The 25,130-nt window shown below is 35.1% G+C and overlaps 1 protein-coding gene across 1 annotated transcript in view; it reads left to right on the top strand.

Moving 5' to 3' along the window:
- The window catches only part of ifih1 (interferon induced with helicase C domain 1), a 30,916-nt gene that overhangs the window by 5,712 nt on the left and 74 nt on the right, over window positions 1-25,130 (top strand). The window contains exons 5-16 of the mRNA XM_081367576.1: window positions 4,540-4,733; window positions 8,748-8,958; window positions 11,013-11,230; window positions 13,366-13,470; window positions 15,033-15,156; window positions 17,212-17,427; window positions 18,969-19,225; window positions 19,335-19,484; window positions 22,139-22,300; window positions 22,381-22,574; window positions 22,709-22,802; window positions 24,092-25,130. The exon at window positions 24,092-25,130 is cut by the window's right edge and continues 74 nt beyond it. Of these exons, the coding sequence (XP_081223702.1) occupies window positions 4,540-4,733; window positions 8,748-8,958; window positions 11,013-11,230; window positions 13,366-13,470; window positions 15,033-15,156; window positions 17,212-17,427; window positions 18,969-19,225; window positions 19,335-19,484; window positions 22,139-22,300; window positions 22,381-22,574; window positions 22,709-22,802; window positions 24,092-24,292 (2,126 nt within the window). The 3' untranslated portion in view covers window positions 24,293-25,130. The remainder of the gene's footprint in view (window positions 1-4,539; window positions 4,734-8,747; window positions 8,959-11,012; window positions 11,231-13,365; window positions 13,471-15,032; window positions 15,157-17,211; window positions 17,428-18,968; window positions 19,226-19,334; window positions 19,485-22,138; window positions 22,301-22,380; window positions 22,575-22,708; window positions 22,803-24,091) is intronic.

Here is a 25,130-nt window from a genome sequence, read left to right as displayed (position 1 = left end):
AGAGTTATGAAAATTAACCCTGCTTTCATGTTTTTAATTGTACATTCAATCATTGTTTGAAAGGAAATAAGGCACCAAATCTCTTTAACCTTTGACATTTCAGCTTAGTTCTTTCGTGCAATACATCTAATGTCCCACAATCCAGCCTTCGTCTGAGAAACGTTCCCGCGAGCAATTAACTGTCAGGACATTTTTAAAGAGTTATTATTATAAAAGCGTATGGAAAAGAATGGCTTAGTTGTGTTCAGCGTCTGATTCTCAGTGGTTCTGTTACTGCTCCACATGTGAGACGTCGCCCTCGACCGCATAACGTTCACCAGTCTCGTCTCCTCGAAAAAGTGTTAAATCACTGTCACATCCAGGGGATATTTCCACTCGCACGCCTGTTCCAGACCGAGGCCGGCCGCTAACAAGGGCATATTGAAGCCATCAAGAACGGGTCTGGTCATGCTCTGCAGGAGAGAGAGGAAACTGTGTGAGAGGAGTGAATATGCATATGCAAAAGTATTGTTTTCATAATGCATAATTCTCTTCAGAGACAGGAAGGCTTAATAAAAAGGAAGTTTAGGCACTCATGATATTGCTAGCATAATCATACATGCAATAAATCCCTGAGACATAGTATTCCTTCAAATATGCATTGCAAAGAAAAATAAGCATGTAAAAACTGATGCAGACTCACTAAAAACTTCATATTAGAATGATTTCTGAAGGATCATGTGACTCTGAAGACTGGAGTAATGATGCTGAAAATTCAGCTTTGATCACAGGAATAAGTTACATTTTAAAATATAGAAACCAGTTATTTTCAATTGTAATAATATATTGTATTTTTGATCAAGTAAATGCAGCTTCTAATATTCAGGTGTTTCACCACTTCATTCACAGCAGAGGAATACCAGGATAGACGTGATTTTTACTCACATTTTACTTATTTGTTTAGTGCATTCTATCCTCCTGCCAAAAATGCTATTAGCTTAACCAGCAGTGATCGTACACGCTCATAAAAGCAACTCGTCCAGATCGATGACTTCTCTAGGAATGCCATATTGTCAGAGAATTATAAACACTACTGTAAGTTTCCTGTTAGCATGTAAAAAAAAAAAAAAAGTTGCACCAACCAACATTCACTCAGAAACTACAGTGGCACAGACCAGTACAATTCAGAAAGATTTTCAATTCAGGGGGAGAGAAAGAAAAATGTCTGGCTGAAATTATGAAGTGCTCCCCTTTTTTATCATCCTCATGCCCTTATCCAGGAGTTTTCCCTGGAAACAGGGAGCAGGGGAATGTTTTAATGAATGTTGTTGAGCTGGTCATTATCAGTGCACTCTGTGTGTGTGTGTGTGTGTGTGTGTGTGTGTGTGTGTATTGAAGTAGAATCAGGAACCACCAGTTCCTATTGCTCATCATTATAAATGAATGAGCAAAGCTTCCTCTGGTGCAATGTGTAAAATTGCATTGAACCAGCACTGCCTGTGGTCTATTTACAGGTCAGGTTTCTTTTACGTCAGTTTAGGAAAATTGTACAAATTCGAAATAAATTGTGCAACATCGCAAACGTATGCATTACAAATATTGCATACTTCTGCCTTCTAAAATAAGGTTGGTCATGAGAGGAACCGAGCGGTTTTCTGGCTAGCTTTCATTTAATCATAATTTATGCGTCATCAGATTGAAGTATCACATTTTTGGTGATAAATTTTCCCAGTGCTTTAGCACATGTGATTGTAGTCAGTCACTGTATATTATTATATATTCAAATATATTATTTGACATATAGACATTTTGAGTATGTTTATGTGTGCTTGTGTGTTACAATCAATATGTTTGAAATGTAAAATCTTGGTAACACTTTATTTTGATGGTTTGAACATTCTGTTGACTACGCAACTTTGCAACTACATGTCAACATGAGTTGTTTAGTGCATTCGATTATTTACTCCATAAGGTCACGATCAGGGAGGATGGGAAAGAAAAAATATTCTAGCATATTTGTATGACTCTCACATTTTGTCATTAAATTCTCCTGCTCCGTCCACAACTCTAACCTCTTACCATAAATGTTTGGGGTCGGACAGATTTTTTTATGCATTTGAAAGAAGCCTCACCAAAAGCTGCATTTATTTGATTAAAAAAAATGTATGTATTATTACAATTTAAAATAACTTTTCTATGTGAATATATGTTTAAATGTAATTTATTCCTGTGATCAAAGCTGAATTTTCAGCATCATTACTCCAGTCTTCAGAGTCACATGATCCTTCAGAAATCATTCTAATATGATGATTTGATGCTCAAGAAACATTTCTGATTAAAAACTGTTGTGCTGCTTCATATTCTTTGATGAATAGAAAACTCAAAAGAACAGTATTAATTTGAAATAGAAGCATTTAGTAATACTGTCTTTAGTTACACTTTTGTTTGATTTATTGCTGAACTAAAGTATTAATGTCTTAAAAAAAATCATACTGACCCCAAACTTTTGAACAGTAGTGTACAGTCTCATTTATGTCCGTTTTAGTTTTAGAAGAAACATCAGGGATAAAAGTCGATACTTGCATAACACAACTGAGAAACCCATTAAGCGTCTCGAGTTCTAAAAGAAAAACATTCAAGCAATAAAATGTTGCTCCCGGGAACCTGATTTGTTGCTTCCTTGTTTCCTTCTTATGTAATGAATTCCCTAAACAAAAAAACGTTTCATAAATCAAATGATCAGCTTGGATGGGGTCGGCACTGCCTGCGAGCTTGACCTAATATTGAATGATAAATTCAATACGATTCACAATTGAATGCATTCCTCTTGTTATTTATCACTCTTTTTGCCTCGCTATAACATGAATGATGATCTCTCTGATTAAAACACTCTCCAAGAGCTTGCATGTGGATTAACCTTGTCAAATACTATAAATGAGGGCGTCTTTAGATATAAAAGGACACAGAGTTCAATGGATGTTCAGAACTATACAATTGATTTGGCTCGCTATATTCCCATGATTCAGGTTATCATTTCAGTTTTGCTCTGATTCCCAATGTTATGTGAAATTACAAGTTAATGCAGTATGATTGCTAAAATCTCACTCGAGAGCTGTTCAAACGTGACGTCAATTTCTTGGCAAATGTAAATGACTGATGACTGTAAATATATATATTTTACAGGTAACTACAGGTAAAATAAGTTCTGTTGAACATTAGTTATATAAGATCAGAGAGTATCTTCAACTATACCAGAAGGGTTTGAGTTTAAAGATTTCTGTTGCATTCTTTTCATTACAATTAAGCATATTTACCCCTCAAAATACTGTAATGAATACTGTACAACAAATAGCACCATATGAATGCTTTATGATTGAAATAATATCAATTAGCATAAAATATGTCTTGTTATATATGTTCTTTTGCTATGGGTTCCTTCTGGAATTTATTTGGAAAGTAAATTATATAAAAGTAATTTTTACCACAGACAGTATTTTACTTAGAAATCCAAAAACTGGCATTATAAAAATCCATAGGATAATACAGAGGAACCCATGTCTTTAAATTCTCTTCTGGCTTTCTGGATTATAACCTAAACATGTATACATATATATTGTGGGTGTGCTTTAAAAACGTTACTAGTTGCTAAATAAAGACTTGCAACTACTACAAGGATTTAAGTGTACATACTGAACTAATTGGACTGATGTGGTTCTTAAATAGCAAAAAAAAAAAAAAACATTTTTTTATAAAATAACTTAAATATACGAGCTTGATAAAAATGATCATTCTAGAAGAAAATTTTCAAAATTTTCAAATTTTCAAATGAATATATATATATGAAGAGTTCAGATGCAAAAGCCTCTAAGTGCCATTTGAAAATTTTCTTCTAGAATGATCATTTTTATCAAGCTCGTATATTTAAGTTCAGTAATTTCACTTAAATGACAATTAATAGGTAATTTTCATTGCCATTTAAGTGAAATTACTGACCTTAAATATACAAGCTTGATAAAAATTATCATTCTAGAAGAAAATTTCAGATGGCACTTAGAGGCTTTTGCATCTGAACTCTTTTTATATATATATATATATATATATATATATATATATATATATATATATATATATATATATATATATATACACACACACATTCTTTTTCTTTTTTTATACACAATATGAATAATATTACATATATAAAATAATGGGGGGAAAAAACAATCTCACAAAAACAGATTGCAAAGTTCCTAATAGTACTAAAAATGTTAATTTAATAAAAATAATATATATTTCAATGTTTTTTCTTTGGATTTGGGGGTTAAACATAGCACACGTTCTTCACAGGTTTTGTGAGGCTTATAGACAGCCTGAATGAGCTTTAGAGTGGCTGACTTCATAAACAACCGTGTTATTTTAACTAGCAAGGGATAAAGAAAACACAGCTGTAATTGCAATAGCTGAGCCTGCGTCCGCCCCACGAGACGCGAGAATCAGAATCCTTCCTCTGACCTGAAGGCAAACACAGCTCTTCACTGTCTCTCTCTCTCTCTCTCTCAGCGAGCAAGAGGACAATTGAACTGCGAGACTATCAGATGGAGGTGGCGAGACCAGCTCTGGAGGAAAACAACATCATCATCTGCCTCCCGACAGGAAGTGGTAAAACCAGGGTCGCTGTGTATATCACTAAAGAACATTTGGAGAGGAAGAAGCAGATGGGACAACCGGGGAAAGTCGTCGTTCTGGTCAACAAGGTGCTTCACTTCCACTGCCATCCATCAACTACAAATATGACAAATTCACCAGTCAATATTACAAATAGTAAAACATTATTAGGTGTAATAATAAAAAATAAAAAAACATATCTGATTCATTCTGCTGCTATTAAAACAGATCTTAACTTAATGAGATTTTCAGAGATCTCAATGTCTCAGACAGAGCTCAGTTATGCCAATATTTATTTGTTTTATTAAAAAAAAAAAATCAAACATTTCTCATCAAAATCTTTAAAGATTTAAATTATTTGGTGCCAAAATTAATTCCACAGCCCTAAACTCTCATTGTTTGTCAACAATTGTCTCATTTGAGTCTATTTAAAATAATAGATATCACCATGAAACTTCCTCAGTTGATTACTTACACAAGTATATAAAAAAATGTATTACAAAAATGTTTAATTATGCAAATTAGGCATTATCTCATTAAATATGCACGATTTTGCATATATTTTCGGTAGATAGATCTGAACATATGATAAAGCCAGGTGCAAAATTCTTTTTTCATTTTGTTTACACACAAGATGAAAAAAAAATGTAGAGGGATTTCAGGATATATGCTTTCATTACCTAGGAAATCAAAATATACGGTCCATAGCCTTAAAAAAATCGATTTTCGCCATTTTTTTTATTATTAAAATGTCACATAAATCAGGCCAGGAATGATTTATTAACAAATCCCTCTGAAAATATCTTCAGAATACTGCTAAGTGTATAACTGGAAAGTTTGGTGTACATAGGTGCTACATAGGCTGAGATGTTTGTACTGGAGAATGACAAAAAACTAATTTTGAGAAAACGGCTTTTAAAGTTTTAAATGGCTCTAAATGAGATTTCGTCGTTAGCTTCAAATCCCCCTTTGGACATTCACTATTGGTTACTGATAGAAAGGAAATGCCCATATTTGGGTTACATAGCGTTGTGCAGGAGACTCAGGGCTTTACAACGAGACCGGTCACGACAGACTTCAGTTAACAGACGGATCTCGGCATGTCGCGTTGGAATGCTAACTTCTTGGTAAATAAGAGAAGAGAAACTTACTGCCGCAACTAAACAAAATGTAATAAAATAAACATCTTAACGTATATTTTCAAAGTTTTCTTTATAGCAGCTTGAAAGAACACATATTGAAGGAGTAAACTAGCCCAAAATCTTAAAACTGACCACTGCATGAAAAATCAATGTTTTTGCCTGCCGTGTCTCGCCCTAAAGGTCCCATGACATGCTATTTTTGTAGGCTTTAATATAGGCCTTAGTGGTCCCTAGTACTGTATCTGAAATCTCTTTCCAAAAATTCAGCCTCGGTGCAGAATTATAGCCATTACAAGCCAGTCCCAGAATGAGCTTCCTTCAGACGGGCCGTTTCGGTGTCTGTAGCTTTAAATGTTAATGAGGAGGAGAAAGGCGGCGCAAGGTGGAGGGTGGGTGTGGCCTTGACCATCTTGCGCAACGGTACCGTGGCGTGCATGTTTACGTTTGATATATAGCAATGGCACGAAGACACGTAGTCGTTCAAGCATTTCAGTTTGACCCAGAATCTGATCCGGATGGAGAAGCAACGGATGAAGAAGTTGCAACTCAGCGGCTCGTGCAGGACGTTTCCGAATGGTTAGTTTAAAATATTATGTCTGGATACGGTACTTTATTCGGATGGTTTACAGTTATTATCATGTAGCTAACACTAACCTACTGTTGCCTTTTCATGAGAGATCTGTAACGTCTGTATTTATCTTATTACAATTACATCAAGCTCTGCGATCTTGAAATGCGGATATCGCACGCGCCATATAACCAACAGGAATACGGTTATCCAAATAACAAAGAAGTGTACAACACTCGCGTTACAGTGTGTGTATTCACACACATAAACTGCATAGCTGCATAGCTAATGTGACAGCCACATTCTACGTGTAACAGTCTAGGCAACCATAAACAGTAAAGCAACACACTTATATATCATTAGTTGACTTACTTGTCCGAGGTGTGTAGCTGAGTCAAAGAGAGTGATCCACACTTTAGTTTCAGACGTTCAGCAAGCCCAGCTCTGTATTGACTCTTCGGTGTTCATTTGTACATCCAATTATTGAGCAATTGTTATGCTTCGCTCGCTCAAAAGCCATGATATCTCTCGTGGACAAACTAAAATCGCGCGCGCATTCCTACTTCCTATCGCATTTTCTCATGGGCGGAAAATATTCTCTGGGCGGGCAAAGCAGAGACAGGGGAGGTAACATTCCTCCTTATAACGTCATAAAGAGGAGATTCAAGATCAGCGCGTATGAGCCTCCATTTTCTCAAAGGCAGAGAAAGATAGCAAAAGCTTGATTTACACCGATTGAAATTTCTAGAAACTTGGGGACCATATACAGGCTAGGGGAACTCATATTAATGTTAAAAAACCTCAGAAAGTGAAAATTTCATGTCATGGGACCTTTAAGAGAAACATCTGAGACAAAGCTGATACTTCTGAGCTAAAAAAGAGCAACTTCTGAGAAACAACACAGTCCTCCGCCCAACTGTATGAGCGATGAGTTAAACAGGCACTGAACTGAAGAAAAACAGAAGTGAGATGATGTTTTTGAGTGTTTGCTGTAGGAGCAGAGGGACTTTTTGTCCTGCTGAATCATAAAACTCCATGTTAAAAGATCCACATCAGCAAAAGTGTGGTGCAAACCTACAACTCAGCATCTCAGTTGGTCCAGACTTCCTATGAACAGCCAGTTCCCTGCAGAGAAATTACTGACATTTAAAGTGAAATCACCCAAAAAAAATGCCATGCAATGCCCTTGTGACCACCAAGAAAACCTTAGCGGCCGCCTAATAAACGGGATAATGTACGTCCAGACACTTTTTTGTGGTAACAACCAGATGGATGTATATTATCCCACTGATTATATGATTACTTGCCACATTTGAGAAGAAACCGTTTTAAAACCTGACCTGTTTATTATCTTATAATCCATTACAGTACATTCAATGACTGAGAATGATGATAATGATAACAATAATAATAAATAGAATAATATTAATAGTAATAGGCGAATTGTTTGAATGAAATAAGCGAGAGCGCGTTCGCGATGTGATGCGAGAGACATGAAAGAAATGCCAGACTCAAATACCCATTATTGGGGAACAGCTGACCTCTGAATGTCACGACTGACCAATCAGAATCCAGCATTTCACAGAGCCGTCTGATTGAGAGCAACAGTCAGGTTCCGGAAGTAAAAACTCCATTCATTTTCTCCATAACGCAATTGATTTTGAACAATAACTCATAACCCTTTAAAGACAGCCCTACTGTGAGCTACGAGGTTGTTAATGGATGGTATTTGCTTCTGTTGAAGCGTCAGCCCACATTATTTCAGCTTATTTTTTTAAATAATCGTGTTTAACAGTGGAATTCCTGGTGAAAACTAGATTACCCATGATGCTGCACAGAAAATTACACCAATCAGAGAGTCGAAAGCCCACTCCGCCCACTCCCATGAAGCACTGCGAGTCGATCTCCATACACTCTCAAAATCCTGAAATGTTTGTATATATATGCATATTTTGCAAAATATATAGTTTTTAACATATCAACATTTGTAAACGAGTAGTTTTATATTTCACCATCATTTTTAGTTCGATTATGCTGTTTGCAATGCTTCATGGGATTTTAGTTCTTTCCCTCACTAAAGCCATTAAGTTCACGGTCTTGTATCTTTTTCTTTTTGTCTGATTATCACAATTTTTTTTGCTTCAAATAAAAATGTTCAATGTTATGATTCACCTCGTCACTGATTGGCTTATAACTCGTTATTGAAGACTATTTTAAAATCCCTATGGGAAAAATGAATGAAAAATATACTTTGGGAACCAGCGCCGCTGTAAAAGGGGGCGGGCACTGTTGCATTATATCGGGGAACAGCTGACCTCGGAATGTTGCAACTGACCAATCAGAATCCAGCATTTCAGAATGCTGTGTAATAATGCTAAATAACTTGTTTCCAGGTTCCCCTGGTCGAGCAGCACTACAAGGCCGAGTTTGGGCGGTTTCTGAAGCACCAATACTCAGTCGAGCGAGTCAGCGGAGCCTCGCAGCTCAAAATCTCCTTCCCACAAATCATAGAGCAAACTGACATCATCATCTGCACAGCACAGATCCTGGAAAACTCTTTAGACAAAGCCAAGAACGGCGACGAGGACGGGATCAAATTATCACGTAAGGTCACATTCCCCTTCACTCCTGCATTAAACAGAATTATTTCAACACTTTCAGGGAGTCAGAGTCCAGTCAAATGGGTTCACCTTCTGTTAGATGTTGAAAAGAGACCAAAGCTCCTCCTCTGAGGTTTCATGTGACAGTGTTTTTCCCCATCAGTCTTTGCTGGCAGATTCAGCTCTCCTGTGAGTCTCTCTGGCAGCGTCCACCGCAAGGTGGGATTCCTCCTTTGTGGCATATGCTGTTTGTTGATTCCCCCCCGCCCTCGTTTTACTCTTAAACCCTTTATTTATTTTTTATTTTTTGGTCCATGGGCCGCACGTCTGGCTGATCAAATTCAGTGGAGATTTGCTGTCATTTTCAGAGTTTCTGAGCCCACTCCAGCCCTCAGGGGCCAAACATGCAGCGCCTTTAAAGTCTGGTTTGTAAAACGTGGCCACATCACCCACCGCCTGTGTCAGTGTGTGAAATGCAGACTTTTTTTTCCTTCTTCCCAGAGTCCCCTGGGAGTGCCGGAAGGCGGAACAAAAACTGTAAACTTAGCCGGTGAGAATAGACTGGAGGTTTACAGCACTCGCCTTTGTAGATTAGAAACACATGCTAGAAAAAAATGACCAAGAGCTTTTGCTATTCGTATGAAAGCACCATGATGGACAATGTATTATTAACATGTGTTTTTCTATATATATATATATATATATATATATATACACATACATACATTCTATATATATATATATATATATATATATATATATATATATATATATATATATATATATATATATATATATATATTAGTGCTGGGCAAAGAATAATCACGACTAATCTCATCCAAAAGAAAAGTTTGATATATGTTTGTGTACTGTGTATAATTATTTGGTATATATAAATACACACACATGCATACATTTAAGAAAATGTGTTATTTATATATAAAATATTTATATTTATATATAATATAAATGATATATAAATATATATATAACATATATGCATTCTTAAATATATACATGCACGTGTGTGTATTTATATATACAAAATAATTATACACAGTATTATTTAAAATATTATTTAAACACAAACTTTTATTTTGGATGTGATTAATCGTGATTAATCTTTGCCCAGCACTAATATATATATATATATATATATATATATAACTTTGTTGTTTGGACCCCATTGACTTTCATTGTATGGACAAAAAAACAAAACATTTCTCAAAAAAAAAAATCTTCTTTTATGTTTATGAATTTTTGATCTGAATTTTCATTTTTAGATAAACTATCCCTTTAGGGCAAGACAGGTGTATAGGTAAAAATGTTAACTAATGGATATCACTATATTTTCCCCCGTTAAATAAGACAATGTTTTGTATTACGAGTGTTCTGAAATATTATGTTTAAATACGTAAATGATGCATCATCTAAATAATTACATGTACTAATTTGCACCAGAACAGAAATCTGAACATTGGATAAAATTCTTGTTTAATTCTCCTGACACATTAATGTTAAAGGCTTTTTGATATTTCTTTTTTATCACTCCATAAATCAGAAAATACTGTTAATAGCCAGAAAAAAATGTTATTGTTTTTTACAATGTTGCATAAACCAGGCAAAATATATACGAACAAACCCCTCTGTTAAAACCTTCAGAACTGAGATAAGATACTCAATTCAAGTAGATAAAAGTGGAAAGTTTGGTGATTGTTAGTGATACTGAAGTAAAAATACTTGTTTTACTGCAAGTAAAAAAAAAAAATAATAATAATAATTTTTAGAAAATGGCCTTTAAATATATGCATATAATTGAAATCTACAGAAATACAAATAGATAAAGTGTAATAAACTTAACACTTAAATGTGTATTTCGGATGTTTTCTGTCCACTTGTCTAAAAGAAGTAATGGAAGTAAAAGTTCAAATAACTATTGCACTAGAAGGACGTTCATTATTTTAAAGAATATTTTAAATCTAATATATTTATGGTAAATATTAATTGAACTGAATAGATTCTGATTTTCAATGCTTTTTTAAATCCTTGCACTTGCAGAGTTCACCCTGATGGTCATTGACGAATGCCACCACACGAAGAAGGGTAACGCGTACAACCACATTATGATTCGCTACCTGAAGCAGAAACACAAGAACCAGCTCCTGAAGAAGCAGGGCAAGAGTCCGGTCCCGATCCCTCAGATCCTGGGTCTGACGGCTTCACCTGGGGTGGGCGGAGCGATGAGCCAGATGATGGCCGAGCAACACATCCTCAAGGTACAGCACCATCTGTGTCAGTCCACTCATCTGCTTCTCAATCTACAGTGACAGAGCACAGGAGAAGAAAAGTGCTTTCAAATGCAAGTGATGAAAGAGAATAACTAGGTGCCATGAAAAAAAAAAAAAAAAAAAAAAGACCGGTAACATCTTTTCATTGCACAATATACACCATGACCAGTGCATTTTTTAAATACACTATCGCTCAAAAGTTTGGAAACATTAAGGTTTTTTTAATGCTTTTGAAAGTAGTTTCTTAATCTCACCTCACTGTATTGATCATAAATACAGTGATACTGTGAAATATTATTACAATTTAAATTAACTGGTTTCTGTTGTAATATATTTTAAAATATAATTTATTCCTGTGATCAAAGCTGAATTTTCAGCAGCCATTTCTTCAGTCTTCAGTGTCACTTGATCCTTCAGAAATCATTCTAAGATCATTTCATATTATCAATGTTGAAAACATTTTTTTTTATTATTCTTTTATTTAGCAACGGCACATTAAATTGATCAAAATAAACAGTAAAGACATTTACGAAATTAATAAATATTATAAAAAAATTATATTAATAACAAATGTTGTTCTTTTGAACTTTCTATTCATCAAAGATATTAAGCAGAGCAACTGTTTATCATTAATAATAAGAAGAAATGTTTCTTTGGCACCAAATAAGTGTATTAGACTGATTATGTTCAGCTTTATGTATACTTCTAATTGTTTTTTTAAAGAAATTAATACTTTTATTCAGCAATCATGCATTAAATTGGTCAAATGTTAAACATTGATAATGTTTCTAAAGATTTATATTTCAAAGATGAACCTGCACAACTTTTTTCAATATTGATAACTATTGTTTCATACTAGAAGGATTTCTGAAGACTGGAGTAATTATTTACATCAAGGGAGTAAAATTGTACAATATACATATAGAAAACAGTTCTTTTAAATTGTAATAATATTTCTAAATATTACTGTTTACTGTATTTTTAATTAAATAAATTCAGCCTGGATGAGCATTATGTTTCCAAAACATTTTTAAAAAAAAATCTTACCATCCCCCCAAACTTATAAAATATTATAGTTCCTAAAAGTTCTAAAAGAAGCTTTAACGGAATTATTAAGGAACTGGAATCATTAAGTGGAAGCCTATTTGTTACATTTGTAAAAAATAAAATAATAATAATAATAATAAAAAAAAATCCCCATGCCTACAGCGATTTGCATTTGTTTTGAGTGCAAGCGTGCACAAATCCTTATGTAATGCCTTCAGAACACACACTTTTATTGTCAAACAAATAACCTTTTGGCTTTACTTCAAAAAATACTTTTCCTTCCTTTCTCACATCAAATCTTTCCTAACGTTTTTTCTCTAATCGGACTTTTCCACATGCATGCACACACACCCTCCTCTCCCACATCTCTTACTGTTCTGTCCACCGCAAAGCTGTTTCCAATGTTCCTCAGCCATAAACCTCTGCATGCCTTTCATGAAAGAGAATCAGCCTGAACCCCGATTACCCCGCTGGTCTGCTTTACCACCAATCTTTATGACAACTCCACCAGAGCGCCAAGAGAAACTCTTCTGCGTTCGTGTCTCAGTGCTAGAAAACGAGAATCGAGAAAAAATTTCACGATGATTTTAACAGTTACTAAACATATGCATTTGTCCACCAATTCAGAACAACAAACATTTTATTACTTTATTTTACAGTACGTGTACTTACCTAAGAAAGTACTGGTTAATATAAGGTAACTACATGGGATAATGTTAGCTTTAGGTTCAGGGTTAGTACCTAGTTATTGTAATTACTAATAAGTACATAGTATGTACATGGGGAACAGGACTGTAAAAGAAAGTGCTACCCAAAAACCAATGTAGTCTGATTCACAATCAAATGATATTTCAAATCAGTCTTGAACTGATTCTGACGGATAATTCAAGAATCAAATGACGATATATATTTAAAACTAATGCAAAAGTGAGTTTTGCTGTTCGTGAATGGTACTGAATCAGTCAAGGTCAGTTTGAGTCCCTTGATGTGTGATGTTACTGATCATTTCACAGCTCATATGTTAGTCATGTAAAACCTGGAACTGTGAGTTCGATCATTATTCTGATGAATTGCAGATCTGCGCAAACTTGGACGCCTTCACAATAAAAACAAAGACTTTGGGAGAAGAAGAGGCCAAAACGCCGTATAAAAGGATTGCAAGAGCAGAAGGGCGGAAGGAGGTAATTCCACTTCATGTGTGTCATGGAGTCACAAAATATTCTTAGGAATACAATTCTTCTTAACTGCTATTTTCTTAAGATTTTCTTACTTTAGAGAAAAGTTCCCAAAATGCTTAAGAATGTTTTTATCTTTTTTACTAAAATTGTCACAAAGAATTTGATTAAAATCATTGTGAATAAACTCTTAAAGAGTAACTCTCGCCAAAATGCAACCTAGGGTCTTTTTGTTAATCTACCCGAGGCGAACTTTCATTTAAATGCATAATTAGAAAGGGAACGCCACTTTTAAGTTTGACCGTATTTTCGTTTTCGGTGAAATTGCCTAGTTTTCAAAAATCGCTATTTTTAAAACACTAAGAAGGCTTGACACAACATGAAACTGTGCTGGAAGTCTCACCAGCGGCTCTACACATGAACTCCAGCATTGAGAACATTGTTTGTGTACACAGAGTTTACTAAAGAGAAAGATTTTGAACAACTCACTGTCTCTGTGTCCGCCGGCATTTTGACAGTCAAAAATAGTCGATCTCCGAATGCGACGTAAAAGGGATGTGAGTAAAGATGGAAAGCTCCTAAAGCTTAGTTCCATATAAATTCACGGATCATTTGTTGTTTTGTCGTTAGTGAAAATCAATATTGACCTTGTATTTTGAAAAAGGATCCTCATATAAGAGACAATACTAAAATTCAGAGTCAGTTCATTCGCATTCGGAGATCGACTAGTTTTGACTGTCAAAATGCCGGCGGACACAGAGACAGTGAGTTGTTCAAAACCTTTCTTTTTAGTAAACTGTGTACACAAACAATGTTCTCAATGCTGGAGTTCATGTGTAGAGCCGCTTGTGACACTTCCAGCAAAGTTTCATGTTGTGTCGAGCCTTCTTAGTGTTTTAAAAATAGATGTGATCATAGTCGGGCCCCAATCACTCCCATTCAAAAGGCAATTTGACCGAAAACGATAATACGGTCAAACTTAAAAGTGGCGTTTCCATTCCAATTATGCTTTTACACGAAAGTTCGCCTCGGGTAGATTCACAAAAATACCCTAGGTTGCATTTTGGCGAGAGTTACTCTTTAAAGTTAGGATAACCTCCGACTTGTTTTAAATACCTAAAGGTGAGATATTTAATGAGTTTATTGGGTTGTTTCAAATAATTTTTTGTAATTAAACATTACAAGATAACACTAGCTACATACAGCGTTTACATTTTAGTAGAACAGACCTCTTTAGCAGTGTTCAAGATCGCCCTCATTCACTATTCCCTACATGTGTCCACTAATGTAGTCCACTTGAAGGAGTGAATGAAAACGAGTGAGTGAATTTTCAAGAATTCAGTCACGATTTGTGCAATTCTGTTTGTTGCCAATAGTGGCGCAGACATGATGCACATCACATTTAATAAATGTTTAGATATTTTTAGAAAAATCTGTATGAACAACAATAACACTGGAAAGATTTAAAGATTTCTTCCCTGTCAACAATAAATGTGAAGACATACATGACGTTAGCATTCAGTTCAGAGGTGTATTATTTGAAAATGTCTGTCCACTGCATGTTAAAGGACCCGTTTGGAGACGTGATCAAGAAGATAATGGATGAAATCCACACACACGCTCATCTTCTGCCCCTCTGTGAGCCCGGCACACAGAACTACGAACAGTGGGCGGTGCAGAAAGAGCAGAATGGTGAGAAAAATCCCATTTACTGCACTTTAGAAAGACTTTTTTAAAGAAATTAGGTTTACTGGGTCATTCAAAACTTAGAAATATCAGGGAAAAGTCATAGAAATTATTCAAATCTTGCTTATGATGATGTTGGTAGGTTGTTTTGAGCAAATTGCCTAATCTGTAAATGTCATGTGATTAATAACATTACATCAAGACAATGCTTATAGGCTGATATGCCTGCTAACCACAAAAACACAATCGCAAAAATCAAAATCTCTCACTGGTCTGCTGTTATGATATAACAAAATATTTGCAAACACTTAATATGCCGCTTTCAAAAAACAATTATGTCAGAATACATGGATCCTTTAAAAAAGGCTGTAAAAAGAGTGAGCATATGGTGTATTTACGACATCTACCAGCTAATGGGGTGATACCCAGCCAAACCACTTGAAATGTTTCTAGTTTGCTCTGCTGTAAAAGTATTTAAATGACTAGATGTTGTTCTCTGTAAGTGTTTTATGTTGTGCAAGAGAGATTGAAATACAAATGGAAATCTGCTTCTGCAAGCTCTAGAAATTAGTGCTAAAAAATACAGTAACTGTGAACGTGCTTCTTTTAAAGCAGTGTTTCCTGGGTGGGTGAGGATGTTTGCAAAGCTCTTACTAAATTGCAGTTTCTCTCTGTGTGTCCTCTGCTTCAGGCAAACCACCATTTAACCACCACATTATGGAAGTCAGGATAAGAATTTAATATACAGTACAGTCATGCACTCATGCAAAATGTGTTTCAATAAGCCGCAGTAATAACAGGGTCTCTTTCCTGTTTTCAAAGGAAGCGACTGTTATTTTACTGTGAATTCCAACAAAGTTTCTGAAGTGTAACTGAACAGATCCAGTTGTCATATATAATAATTAGCATCCTCGAAGGTTAGTTATGACTAACTAGTATAGAGCTTAACAGTCACCGCCCACTTTTTCAGCTTTGGTTACAGTGTTATTTTTGTATTGATATACTGTTATAGTTTTTGAATATATATATATATATTTTTTAGTTGATTTACATTTTAATTTTAGTTAAAGTTTTAGTAAAAAAAAATATTTTTTATCTCAATTCGTTTATTATGTCTATACAGTAGTGGCCAAAAGTGATGTCCGGAGGGGATATTTGTTTTTAACGACGCAACAAAATATTAGAATATGAGGAAAATATTTTATATTTATTTAATAAATATTTTAAATATGAGAGAAGAACAAAACACTTGGTTTGGTATTTATCTAACAAAATTATTTGGCAAAAAAGGCAAACTACAGTTACAGGTTTTATCTGACGATGCATAGAAAAATGCACTCTCTTTTAAAAAAAAAATAAAGGCCACACATCACTTTTGTGTTTTGGTTTAAATTAAAGTTATTTAAAGTTATTTTATTAAGAAATTAATTGTTTTTTATATATATTTTATATTATTTCAGGTAATGTATATTTTATTTCAAGTAATAAAAAAGTTGTTTAGTTAATGATAATAACCCTTTTTTTATCCGGTTACGTAAGATTTTTTTTCCCCCACATTAATTTTCACTATAGATATTAAGAAATCCAGGCGCCAGTTGCATAAACTTAGCCACTATGTTAAGACTGTGTCTTGAGAACTAGTTGGCCAACTAGAAATTAGTCAAGAGGTATTAGTCTTACTTTTCTGATTTAAATTATACCGATCTACCCTTTTATGTAACTGACTTTAAAAAGTTAGCACCAATCTTGAAGAAAAAAAAATTAGATGACTAGTCTAAGCAGTTTATGCAACCGGCCCCTGATCACTCACTAAACCAAGCAGCTCTCAGACGAATCACAACATTAAAGCACTATAAGGTATATATAGTAGATATAAAGGGTATAAGACAAGTGTACTTGAATACTTGTACTTAACTACTCATCCCATGATGCACGGCGAATGACGTAACAATTAAATAGGATTTCTTTATTTCATGTAGAAATTGCATTTCCATGATGACATGCTAAACCAGTTATATTGTTGAACTGTTAGGAAGATTGACTGTGTGTGTTGTTCACCAGCTGCTAAGGAAGAGAATCAGAAGGTGCGTGTGTGTGCTGAACATCTCCGCCATTACAACGAGGCTCTTCATCAGAGCAACACCATTCGCATGTCAGATGCCTTCCGCTTCCTCGACAAATATCACAACGAAGAGCTGAAGACCAAATCCAGCCCTGACGAGGAAGGCACGGTCACAATCACGGACACAGAGCGATTCCTCTTCACTTTATTCAAAGGTACAGTATTAGTGTTGTCACGATACTAGAATTTCCAACTTTAGGATGATACTTTGAAAATATCGGTATTCGATACCATTTTCATTATGAACTGCCATATACCAAAAAAGATAATGTTATTTTCTCACTTTTTTTTTTTAATTTGGGTGATTTTGTTGTAATTGCTAACTCAAAGTACAGGGAGGTTTTATTTAAATTGTTGAACTACATTTACAAAAAAAGACAAGTAAACAGTCATTACAATATTATAGTCAAAACAATATTAATACAATAGATTAAAGAGACAAATTAAAGTTTTTCAGGTGAGTCTAACAGTAGTATTCGGGAATGAAATAGGGCCTAATACAGAAATTAAAGTAATCAAATGTAAAATAACACTGGATAGTTTTCATTGTAAAACGTAAATATTGATTAATGCTTACAGTTAATGCTTAAAACAAAAGTTATTTAGTCAAGAGCAGCGAGTGATTTCTCTGTCTTTTGTTCTTTGACTTACAGCTGCAGGTTTATTAGGCTGCCGTCACTTTAAGAGCTTATGCACGGATCTAATATACTGATACACAACATGTGTTCTCTTAACTATTTACATTCCAAAACTGACTGTATTATCCTCAATACTCGGCAAGATGGGCATTTTGATAATGTTTTATGTATTTGACCGTTTAAGTGCAATAAGCCACGAAAAAGAAGTCAATGTGATAACTTACTCCACTAATATAGATTAGTGGTGTTTATCAGTGTATAGATACCTCAGAAAAGGAATATTGGAACCGTTTCAGATTTTTTAGTATTGATATGGATGTACCAGATCAACCAGAATATTTTATCATCATTTGCTCACTCGTCCTCATGTTGTTCCCATATTATTTTCTTTATTTCGTGAGGCACAACATGAGATGTCCACTAATGTCTGAGCACTTTCCAACAAACGTGAATGATGAGATATATATACTTACACTTATAATTACACTGATTATTAAGTATATTTGAGACAACAGACTACATAGATCTGGCTATGTGAGACTATAGATTGAATTAATCCCTTTTATTTGCATGACACATTGATATTACAGTACAGAATGGCTCTTTCGGCATTATCCTGAACATTTTATAACCGTTAGTTTCATGTGTCATTGAACGTAAGAGAGACTCAGGAGTGTAAACGTCACATCATTTGGATTTTCCTGGCAAAAACGTCCCGAGCCCGTCACATAAAAATCAGTCTACAAATCACTACTTTCATAGACAACCTTTGAAGTCAGGGAAGGTCTCTTTTTTTATTTCGTTACAAGCGGTTCACACATTGTCAATAAAAAAGTGATTAATACATGACAATTTTTTCATATAGCCCCTTTAATCATGTATATATATATATATATATATATATATATATATATATAATATTATATAATATTATTTATTTATTTTATTTCTTTATATATATATATATAGATCTCATCATCCACGTTTGTTGGAAAGTGCTCAGACATTTTTTTTTATGGTTTTAGTTAACTATAAAAACCCTCCTTAATCGACAACAGATAAAAAAGCGAAGCTGGAGGAGTTGATGGGAAAGCCAGAGTATGAAAATAATAATCTGGCCCAGCTGAAAACCATCATCCTGAAGGAATTCAGCACCAGAGAAGTGGCGAGAGGCATCATATTCACCCGGACACGCCTCAGCGCCATCGCTCTGTGCCAGTGGATTCAAGAAAACCCCAAGTTTGATGAAGTCGGAGTCAGCGCCAGCTATCTGATCGGTGGTGGAGATCAGAGTGTGGTGAAACCGATGACCGCTGTAAGTCACTGAGTAATGTGTCTGTTTCTGCATTCATTAAAGGGAACGTTTCAAGCTGATTTTGAGGCATTATATTCATTTAAATAAAGTCATGTCTTGCTGTCTTCAGGCAGAGCAGAAGGACGTGTTGCAAAGGTTTCGTAAAGGAGAGATCAATCTGCTAATAGCCACCACTGTGGCCGAAGAGGGCTTGGACATCGCCGAGTGTAACGTCGTCATACGCTATTGCCTTGTGACCAATGAGGTCGCCATGATTCAGGTCTGATTTTAGATTATTGCTCATTTCTAAAGAAGCTGGGTTACACACTTTACTTCGATAGTCCATTTTAGAAATTCAACTAACTAACTTTGCATAAGAATAAGTAACTTTGCAACTACATGTCAACTAACTCAGAGTATTAGACTGATAGGTTAGGATTAGAAAATTTAGTCATTTGTGACCCTGGATCACAAAACCAGTCACGAGTCGCACGGGTATATGTGTGGCAATAGCCAACAATTGTATGGGTCAAAATTATTGATTTTTCTTTTATGCCAAAAATAATTAGGATATTAAGTGAAGACCATGTTCCATGAAGATATTTTATAAGTTTCCTACCGTAAATATATAAAACATTTATTTTTGTGAGTGAATGCAGCACAATCGTGAACATAAATGAACAATTTTAAAGGCGACTTTCTCAATGTTTCGATTTTTTTGCACCCTCAGATTCCAGATTTTCAACAGTTGTATCTCGACCAAATATTGTCCTATCCTAACAAACCATGCATCAATGCGTTTGATGAATGCGCTTATTAATTCAGCTATGATGTATAAATCTTAATTTAAAAAAATTGACCCATGTGACTGGTTTTGTGGTCCAGGGTCACATTTGGCATTGTAGTTGCAAACTAGTCATGACAATGTCTGTTGGGGAGCATCATAATAAAGTGTTAGCAGATATTAAGTAGACAGTCTGTGAATACTCTAATGAAAGTTAGTTGCAAAATGCAAAGCTACGTATAATTAGTAGAAGTTCTGAAGTGGACTATCGAAATAAAAGTGTTAACTTCTAATGCTGCACTCTTTTGGTCTGTCTCTAAGGGCTTGAAGTGTGTTATTGATTTCGATTATTATTTACTTTGTATAGATGCCACTCGGCTCTCAGGCCATTTTCACACATCTCACATTTGTAGCACTTAAATGTATTCGTTGCGGGGAACAATATTAAAAGTTTACAACATTCAATGTAAGCAGACTAGGTTTGGCTCATAGATTTCATACGTTTGTAACAGGCCAACTTCATATTTTAAATATCAAAGGAAAACCTCAATGTAGTAACCCTGAAATCACTCTTTCCTGTATAATTACCCAACAGAAACACTAGCTGCATTTACATGGACCCTATTAATACAGTTGCAATTGGACTAGGAGCACAATAGGAATAAAAAAAGTCAAATGTAACCGAGTCAACCGGAATTAATTGGCCAAATCCATTCAGATTGTAAGGGGTGATTTAACAAATGTCTAATCCGTTCGATAGGACTTGTAAACACTGATTGGATTGAAAACCAGAACTGGAAAGTTCTGCGTATGTGCAATGACATCGAAGTTGTGTAATGACGGTTGACACACAGAACGAGCTGCAGTTGTCGTTGAACATTGTGTCAATCTAATATTCTCCTTTCATTCATTGTATGTGAAGTGGAGCAGCACGTTGTCCCACCAGCTCTTTTTTCGGACTTGTTTTGGGGCGTTTTTAATGCTTGATTAATACAAGCATCACGGCACAAAGCTTGTCGTTACCTAATCAGGACCCGAAATAGATGAATATTAAGTCTGCTTTTTAAGATAAAGTAAAGAAGAAGTGGTAGGAGGATGATAAGTATGTGGCAACAGCGGGGAATTGCATATTCGTGCATGTCATAAGATCAGTTTTAAGCTTGTGACATTTAAACGGACATCAACTCATCATGTAAACACTATCAGATTCATCAATCAGAATGATTTGAGTTCAATTGAAATAAAAGGTGTCCATGTAAACATGTATGAAACAAGCCTGACAATATAGTATACATGAAATGCTGCATTATGAATAACAAAATATATGCAAACAGAGGGTGATTTTTTTTTTATGGCCAATGTAACTACTAATATCTAGAGGGCAATATAATGCAATTTAATTATAGCAAATCATACATTTAATTTCATAATTTAATTATACTAAATTATTATCTTACCAATATTAACTCCAAATTGACAACAACAACAAAAAAAACACACACCTCAAACTTTTGAACAAAATGACATTAGGCTGAATGACCATTTCTGGTTATAGGGCAATTTTAAAATGGCCATAATTTTGGAAGATTATGTCTGCTAATATTTCAGTCTATCACTACTGTGACCAAATGTGACCCTGGACCACAAAATCAGTCTTATGGGTAATTTTTTTTTTAAATTGAGATTTATACATCATCTGAAAGCTGAATACATAATCTTTCCATTGATGTATGATTTTTTAGGATGACAATATTTGGCCTTGATAAAACTATTTAAAAAATCTGGAATCTGAGGGTGCAGAAAAATCGAAATGTTGAGAAAATGTCCTTTAAAGTTGTCCATTTATGTTCGCGATTGTGCTGCATTCACTCACAAAAATACATTTTTTTATATATTTAAGGTGGGAAATTTACAAAATATCTTCATGGATCATGATCTTTACTTAATATCCTGATGATTTTTGGCATAAAAGAAAAATCGATAATTTTGACCCATACAATGTTTTGTTGGCTATTGCCACAAATATACCCGTGCAACATAAGACTGGTTTTGTGATCCAGGGTCACAAATGACAAATGAAGTGATCAGAGATTGAACACTGCTGATGTGGTGCTTGTTTTTGAGATTGAAGTATCTTTGGCTCTCCACAGGCCCGCGGTCGAGGAAGAGCGGAGGACAGCAGTTACACACTCGTGGCGGAGGCAGGGTCTGGGGTGGCAGAGAGAGAGAGCGTTAACGAATACAGGGAGAAAATGATGAGCAAAGCCATCGCCAAAGTCTGCAAGATGAACCGAGCCGACTACGAGAAGAAAGTGAGAATCTACTTCAATGACTGTAGAAAATAACACTCCAAACATTCCTCACAAAATAAACGTTATTTGGTTTTGTGTAGATCCGAGAGTTTCAGATCCAGGCCATAATGGAGGAGAAGGTCAAGATAAAGAAGAAACAGCAGAAGGGAATGATGAAGGAATCACCGTCTAAAATCAGCCTGAGCTGCAGGCAGTGCAGTGTGTTCGTGTGCTCTGGGGAACACCTTGAGATCATCGAGAATATGCACCATGTCAATGTCACTGAGCAGTTTAGGTAAAAACCTTCACAAATACCTTTTTTTTGCATTCTCAGAAAACTCAGAAATATGAATACTGATGATGCAAATTATTTGTATCCTGCATGATAATGATGATGGTAAAATAAATACATTTTTTTGACCTCTGCAGTAAGCTGTTTATAGTCCGAGAGAATGCATCACTGCAGGAGAGGCTCTTGGACTATGAGACCAACGGAGTTATCGCGTGCAAAAAATGCGGACAGGTGCGTGCTGACGTCAAACCGTCTGTGCATCACTGACGATCAGAAGTGTTTTGGCAAAATTCAGTTTGACTCATTACACAACTGTGAACTCCACTGAACCACATTAAGGCCAAGGCAATATATAAATATATGATTAAAATGATATATATAAACACATACATTATATATACATACACTCCTATACTCAAAAACAAGCACCACATCGGCAGTGTTCAATCCGTAAGTCTCTGATCACTTCATTTGTCATTTTATAAGTAGTGATAGACTGAAATATTAGCAGACATAATCTTCCAAAATTATGGACATTTTAAAATTGCCCAATAACCAGAAATGGTCATTCAGCCTAATGTCATTTTGTTCAAAAGTAAAAAAAAAAAAAAAAGAAAAAGAGACCTTACCCGACTTCCAAGGTTGTCTATGAAAGTAGTGATTTGTAGACTGATTTTTATGTGAAGGGCTCGGGACGTTTTTGCCAGGAAAATCCAAATGATGTGACGTTTATGAGAGTCTCTCTTCTGTTCAATGACACATGTACAATGTTCAGGAAAATGCCGAAAGAGCCATTCTGTAATATCAATGTGTCATGCAAAGAAAAGGGATTAATTCAATCTATAGTCTCACATAGCCAGATCTATTTAGTCTATAGCCTCAAATATACTGAATAATCAAACAATAATAACATTGTAATTTTAATGAGCTCATCTGTCGACATGATGCCGGTGAATCGCACAGCTGGTGCAAACATCCACATCTCTATGATCAGATGTTTTCTCACTGCTGTCGTTTTGTTGCGTTTATTTTGATATTGAGAGGAAAGCGTGCCTCTCATATTTACATACTCATCTAAATACTCATTCATTAACAGTATATCACTGCAAAGGTATTCCCAACTTTTTTATTTATAAGCCAAGAATGAAAAGGAACTTTGCTGTGAGTATATTGGTGCATTGAATCACGTTCAGTCTCTTGTATGTTACGTGTGCACGAGTGTGAACGATAAGCTGCAGTTCACTTAACGGCCACCAGTGTAGCTAATAACAAGGGTTTCTGAATTCTACATGTAGCCCCTTTAAATATTGTTAAAATATATTTTATATAATTTTATAATTGTATATAATTTCAGTTTTTTAATGTTTTTCAGAAGTAGCCAAAAAGATTCAAAATGTTTTACATAAAATATTGGCAACAAAATCACTACAAATAGACAGTATAGTAAAATAGCTAACTGTATGTATTTTCTTATTTATGCATTTGTTTTAAATCTTCTGTTTTGTCTGGTTCCTGAACAGCAATGGGGCTCGATGATGCTGTATAAAAGCATCGAGTGTCCCTGCCTCCACATCAAGAACTTTGTGGTCACGTACGGCTCCAAGAAGAAGACCTTCAGCAAATGGAGCGAGCTGCCCATTAGATTCCCTGCATTTGACTACACACAACACGCCGATCTGCTTGTAGAGGACTCAGAGGAAGACGACATGGACGTCGACTGAAAATTAACATATTCAAACTCATCTCTGACACAGCCAATCAAATGTCATAACCTGTAAAATTATGCATAGTCTATCAAGTCTGTTGCATTGCAAGCACTGGCACTTCTCAACATGAAGTCAATGGAATCTGTCATTTCCAGAACTTATTTCATCTCAAGTGGCACTTTTAAATTCTGGTTCTAATGTATCAGATTACTTATTATTTCTTATTGTTAAATTTCTTGATTTGAATATGCCTTTGCAAAGGAGGAATCAGGGGAAAATCTTATAAGTCACAAAGCAGGTTTGCATTAGCACCATGCAAAGCACATGACATTTACTAAAAATGCACTGAATGAAGACAATTTGATTGATTTTACAGTCAGGGCTTTTGAACTGTAACATTTAATGCATGTAAAACCACAGTGACGCTTTGCAAATGCTGTTTGTTACAAGTACTGATTTTGTCCCAAGTGTTTCCGTACAGATTTACTCTAGAGGATTTCATGAAATGTGCTATAAATACTGTACAGTAAAATTACCCTTAATGTGTCATCTGTTTTCTCTTTCAAGCATGAACAGTCTTTGATTATGAATCATGCGTTCATGGACAAAAAGAGATGGCCCATCAGGGAAGAGTGTGACACAAAGTCTCTCACACACCTGTTCAGGTGTTCTCAGAAAGACACAGGCTCCCTCTGAGCAAACATCACCTGAGAAAACCTGTCAGAAAACTGCCTCTCATTATGCATGACAAGTCTTGAATGTTCAACAAGTTTTTCCAGAGTCAAAGTACTTCCTTACCAGACAAACGCTTTGATGCATTCTTTAAACACTTAACGCCAGTACTCACATTTTT

Source organism: Scardinius erythrophthalmus (genome assembly GCF_964197995.2).
Source record: "Scardinius erythrophthalmus genome assembly, chromosome: 6".
In the NCBI taxonomy this organism is placed as follows: Eukaryota; Metazoa; Chordata; class Actinopteri; order Cypriniformes; family Leuciscidae; genus Scardinius; species Scardinius erythrophthalmus.
Note: the sequence above shows the minus strand (reverse complement) of the source record. Positions and strands in the feature narration are given on the sequence as shown.